The sequence below is a fragment of the Nestor notabilis genome, unplaced genomic scaffold, assembly GCF_000696875.1.
Source record: "Nestor notabilis isolate BGI_N333 unplaced genomic scaffold, ASM69687v1 scaffold13903, whole genome shotgun sequence".
In the NCBI taxonomy this organism is placed as follows: Eukaryota; Metazoa; Chordata; class Aves; order Psittaciformes; family Psittacidae; genus Nestor; species Nestor notabilis.
The window spans coordinates 6,919-12,138 of record NW_009920672.1 but is presented as its reverse complement, the minus strand read 5'-3'; the positions used below and the strand labels follow the sequence as shown (position 1 = coordinate 12,138).

At 52.6% G+C, this 5,220-nt stretch overlaps 1 protein-coding gene across 1 annotated transcript in view; it reads left to right on the top strand.

Annotated features, from left to right (window-relative positions):
* The window catches only part of ZNF469 (zinc finger protein 469), a 12,768-nt gene extending 7,827 nt beyond the window's left edge, over window positions 1–4,941 (top strand). The window contains 1 exon segment of the mRNA XM_010010789.1: window positions 1–4,941. This exon segment is cut by the window's left edge and continues 18 nt beyond it. Within this exon segment, the coding sequence (XP_010009091.1) occupies window positions 1–4,941 (4,941 nt within the window).
* The last annotated feature ends 279 nt before the right edge of the window (window positions 4,942–5,220 follow it).

Below are 5,220 nucleotides of genomic sequence, written 5' to 3'. Positions count from 1 at the left end.
GCTGAATTAAACGGCCATGAGTTTTCAGCAGAAATGAGTCTTGGTCTTTCCAAAACCACAGAGAGTGGAGGAAAGAGTTTAAAAGGGGAGAAACCAAAAAGCGATGAGACTGGAGAAGCTGAGAGCTGTGTGTTAACCAGTATGGGCCAAGGAGAGGGCAATGCACCTAACAGTACTCCAAAACCTCCCCAGAATGAACTTCACAAAGAAAAGAAGCCAAATGGGCTCCCAGTGACCTGTGACATTTGTTCAGCTACTTTCCGGTCCAAGCCCGGGCTGACCAGGCACAAAGCTGTCAAGCACCAGGTGAAGAATGGTGGAGTGCCACAGCCCAGCAAGACTGCCAGGTCCACTTTGATTCCTCCAGACAACACATCGAAAGCAGCCCAAAAGGTGCCCAGGAGGAGCCTGAAATCTTTGACCAAAGACAAAACCGACAGCACACAGATGCCAACAAACAACACTGAACAGAACCCCAAGAAAATATACCCAGACCTGGAGAAAGAGCCCAGTTCACAGATGCAAGAAGTGGTCAGCAGAGTGCTCAGTGACCTCAGTGTGATCTCCTTTGAGATGTCCCAGGAGCTGCATCGCACGCGTGTTCTGCAGAGGGAGATGAAGGCAAAGGTATCGCGCTCAGAGACGAGGGGAGCAGGCGAGGCAGCAGCTGGGCAGCTGGACTCAGGACAGCAAGGCAGGAAGGGAGAAAAGGGCAGAAGGAGCCAAAGCAAAGAACCTGAAGAGGTGAATGGCAATTCTGAAAAGAAGCTAAACAGGAAAGTGAGGCGAAGGAAAGCAAAGGTATTTCCCAGCAGAAATGAGCCCGATGGTCCATGTGAGATGGAGAAGAGTGCAAGTCCTCCTGCTGCTGTCCTGATCTCCAGTCTGCCCAAGATCATGGAGGACTTGCATGAGCCAGGTGGTTGCATCACCACAGAGGAGCAAAATAGGTCCAACTCAACACAGCACTCTCAAAAAGCCGAACAGTCCTCTCGTGCAGCTGAGCTTGCAGACGACCTGGGTGACAGGATGGTGTCTTCAAAGGAGATGATCAGCAAGGATTCAATAACAGGCATGGTAACCTGTCCTGGGGATGTGGAAGATCCAAATGGAGTGGAGGACATGCAGGCTTGCAAGAGATGGGTTAGCGGGTTTGTGCAGCAAGTGGTAAAGGGATTGGGTAAGGTAGGCAAAGAGCAGCATCATGGTGCTGTTGGCACAGAGGAGATGGATGCTGAGACAGGAGACAGTGCTGTGGTAGGCAGCAGCTCTGGGAGCCAGAGTGGTGCCCTGCAGGGTCCCACAGCTCCCGCTGAAGGGGATTTGCTGCTGGAGGCATGTGATTCAGAAACCACCCAACAGGTTCCTGGGCAAGGCGCTCTGCAGACCATGCCACAGACCAGCCCTCCTCCTGCAGAGCCAAAGCAATGGGCGAAGGCAGACGTGGCACCGGGCAGCAAGCATGGCATGGAGAGCATGGCTGTCTCGGACCTCCAAAGCCTGTTTGATGATGAATCCACATTCTCCCAACTGTTTCCACGAGATGACCAGTTTGTTCGAAGGAAGTGCACACGTGTGTATGGGAAGCGCAGCAAGAAACCCAAGCCCACCACAGAGGTGAACCTCCAGCCATCAGGTGCAATCGACCTCTTCTCCATGCGATTAGCTTCTGATCTCAGAGAAACCAGCTCTTTCTGTGTCACCAGGGAGGACACTTGTGATTACGAAACCATCTCTGTTGACGACGCTTTAATGCTGAACATGTGTCACAGCAGCAAGGTGAAGAGTGGAGATGCTGCTTCCAGTGGATCTAACGGCGTTGCGCCAAGGTTAGACCATGAGAAGACTGACCAGAGAAAGGAGGACATTGACCTGGAAGACAACATGCTAACCTTCTTGTGCCAAAATGGCCAAGACAACGTCCCCAGTTTGAACATCTGGGGGAGTCTGGAGAAAGAGGGAGAAAGCCTCTCTGCTGAGGACATGTTTGAGCCTCTGATGGACCTTGAGGATGAGCACTCGCTCAGAGAAGTGAGCTCTGAGCCCCCCAGCCTGGCAGAGGAGCCTTATGACAAGGCTAATGAAGATTCAGGCTCTCCCGAATTTCATACCATCGACATTGAGATGCTGAATTCAAAGCTGAAAATGAGAGACATGTGCTTCTACAGCTCTTGTGAAGATCTTCCTGGCCATGGGGAGGACAATGCTGAGAGTTTCAAGCCAAAGCCAGGCCAGCCCAGCAAGCACAGAAGTAAGCAAGAAGATGGGAAACCAGGGAAGAACCGCAGTGAGATGACCATCAAGACCAAAGACAAGCAGTACAAATGCAAAGTCTGCTTCCAGTGGTTCCTGACGTTGGGGGAACTGGACTTCCACAAGCTCTCCCATAACCCTTCCCCTCCACCTACATGCTACATGTGTGTCCAGCGCAAATTCAGCTCCCGGGAGCAGCTGAGGGACCATCTGAAGGAGAAGCATGCCAAAAACAAAGCTGGTCTGTGGGCTTGCGGCATGTGCCTGAAGGAGATCTCAGATGTGTGGATGTACAATGAGCATCTCCGGGAGCACGCCACCCAGTTCGCTCGCAAGGGGCAAGCGCAGAAGTCCGTGATGGGCCTGCCAGCCTGCTTCAGTGAGGACAATGCTGCTGTCACCCACTTCCTCAACACCATCATGTATCGGAAGCCCGGCAGGTCATCCCGCCATGCCGACCCCAGCAGCAAACATGTGGTTAGCAAGGAGAGCAAGAGCCCCAAGGAGCTGCCCCTCGAGCAGGAGGCCAAAGCAATGAAAGACCCTTTGGAAAGCAACGTCAAGCTGAAGCCACTTGCACCCAGCTCATCTAAAGCATCATCTAGTCCATCTCCAGAGCACACGGCAAAAAGCGAAGGCACCCCAAAATCTGTCCCCATGCACCCAGACTGCAAGGATCCTTCCAGGGACTGTCATCACTGTGGCAAACAGTTCCCCAAACCCTTCAAGCTCCAGCGGCACTTGGTCGTGCACAGTTTACAGAAGATTTACTTGTGCCACAAGTGTCCGATGTTCTACCAGGAGACCAAAGAGCTTCGAAACCACCTCAGCCAGGAGCACGGCATAGTGGAGGAGCAGGAGATCAAGCACACCACCCTGTATGCCTGCGAGCTCTGCGCAGACGTCATGCATGTTATCAAGAAGTCCTTCATCTGCAGCATGTGCAACTACACCTTCTCCAAGAAAGAGCAGTATGACCGGCACATGGAGAAGCACCTGGCGGGAAGCAACAAGACTTTCAAATTCAGAGGGGTTATGAGGCCTGGCATTGCCTCCAGGGAGGGCAGGGACAAGGCGAAAGAGGATGGCTCCCTGCACGAAGGCATGCCACCAAGCAAGAAGAGGAAGGTTTCTCACCATGGAAGCTCACTCCCATGCACCTCACCAGTCCACCTTGACCATGCTAGTGACCTTCAGCTGGTAAAGGCTGCAAGCCCCAGCCTGCAGGCTCCCACTGACTCCTTCCCTACATCACCTGGTGATCCAGGAGCACCCCAACCTTCTATGAAGACAGAAGACCTGGTGAGTGACTTCTCTGACCTCCTGGAAGAGATGGAGAAATCCCAGTTTGACACGCTGCCTCCACCACACTGCCTGTCTCCATCTTTGTCTCAGGCTGCAGTGAGCAGCCCGGAGCTGAGCCATATCACTGCCCTGTCTATTGAGGAGCTGGAGAAAGGAGCGTTTGATGAGAAACCCCTTCCTTTCTTGGACTCACCCGAGTTTACCATTGACCTTGCAGGGCTGGCTTGTAACCAGGCCACAGACCAAAAGCTCTCTCCTTCACACCTGAGTGAGAAACATGACTATGACAAAGCACATAAAAGAACATGTGTGGGCAACAAAGATGAATATATAGTGGATGTCCTGGAAAATCCCAGTGCAGCCACTGATGCTGTGGATGGGATTCCATTTCTCCAGCTTGACGAGAAGGCTTCAGAGCTTCCTTCCCTGGAGGCAGAGTCTCCACCAGCCAAGGAGACACACAGATGGGGCAACTCCAGTACCAGTGATGCCTCTTCTTCTTGGGAAGGTCCATCTAAGGCCACCTCTCCAGAAGCTGCCCACCACTCCTTGCCCCTGAAGGACAAGACAGCATCACCCACACTGGACAGGGCTGCCAAAGATTCATCCCGACAGAAGAAGCCCACAGGTAGCCAGTACAACAGCGAGGCTGCCATGGGCAGCCCTGGCAGCACCACCGAGGAGGGTCAGCAACCCATCTCGGGGAAGAAAACCATGCTTGAGACTAAGGACAGTAGCACTAATGCGAAGGACCAAGGTGGCAACTCAAGCAAATCCACCAGCCACCAGACCAGAGGGGAGGCAGCCAGCAACTCTGTGAAACACGGCCACACAGAGCTGAGCAAAGCTGCTGGCAAGCTTCACCCCAAGAGGAGGAAAGAGCACAAGTCCTTGAGCCACCGGGGCAGCTCCTGCTCCCGGGAGAACATGGAGGGAGATGGGAAAAAGAAAAAGGCCCGGACCCCATGCCCGGGGAGGAGCGAGAGCACTGCTGAGCTCAAACGCACCGGATGGAGTAATGCTGAAGCTCCTGCACTCTCCCCTGGGAGGAGGGAGACGCACTGCAATAAGCTGGTACCCAAGCCCAAAAAGGGCACCCAGCTGAAGAAGATGGTTTTGGACACTTACAATCAGAAGAAGGGGATGCTCCGCCACGCCAATGGGGATATGAAACGCAGGAAGGCCATTCTGGGCAAGAGCCTTCACCAAGTGTTGGCTAAGGGGCCGGAGCCATCCCCACGTGGTTCCTTGCCCCGGGGTGCCAAGCCGGCCAGCTCAGCTAGCTACCGCACTGCCGAGTCCCAGAACAACCTGCTAAGCCAACTCTTTGGGCAAAAATTAACTAGCTTTAAAATTCCTTTAAGAAGAGATACTTCAGAATAATTTATGGAACTGACTTATGGTGATCCCTCAGCTGCTTTCATGGGGTTTGCAAGGGAAAAATTATCAAAGCATTAAATTCGTTTGTGTAGCATGATTTCTCTGTCTAGCTTAAATGAACTTGCACTGCAGCCTCTGTGAAATAGTTTGCTTTGTGTCTACTAATCTACTTTAATTCACCTGATTTATCATGCAAATGCTAGAACTTTGATGTTGCTGATGATTTTCATGAACTGAAATTGTAATCGCTTTGGGCAGACTGAATCGTCGAGAGCAATTGCT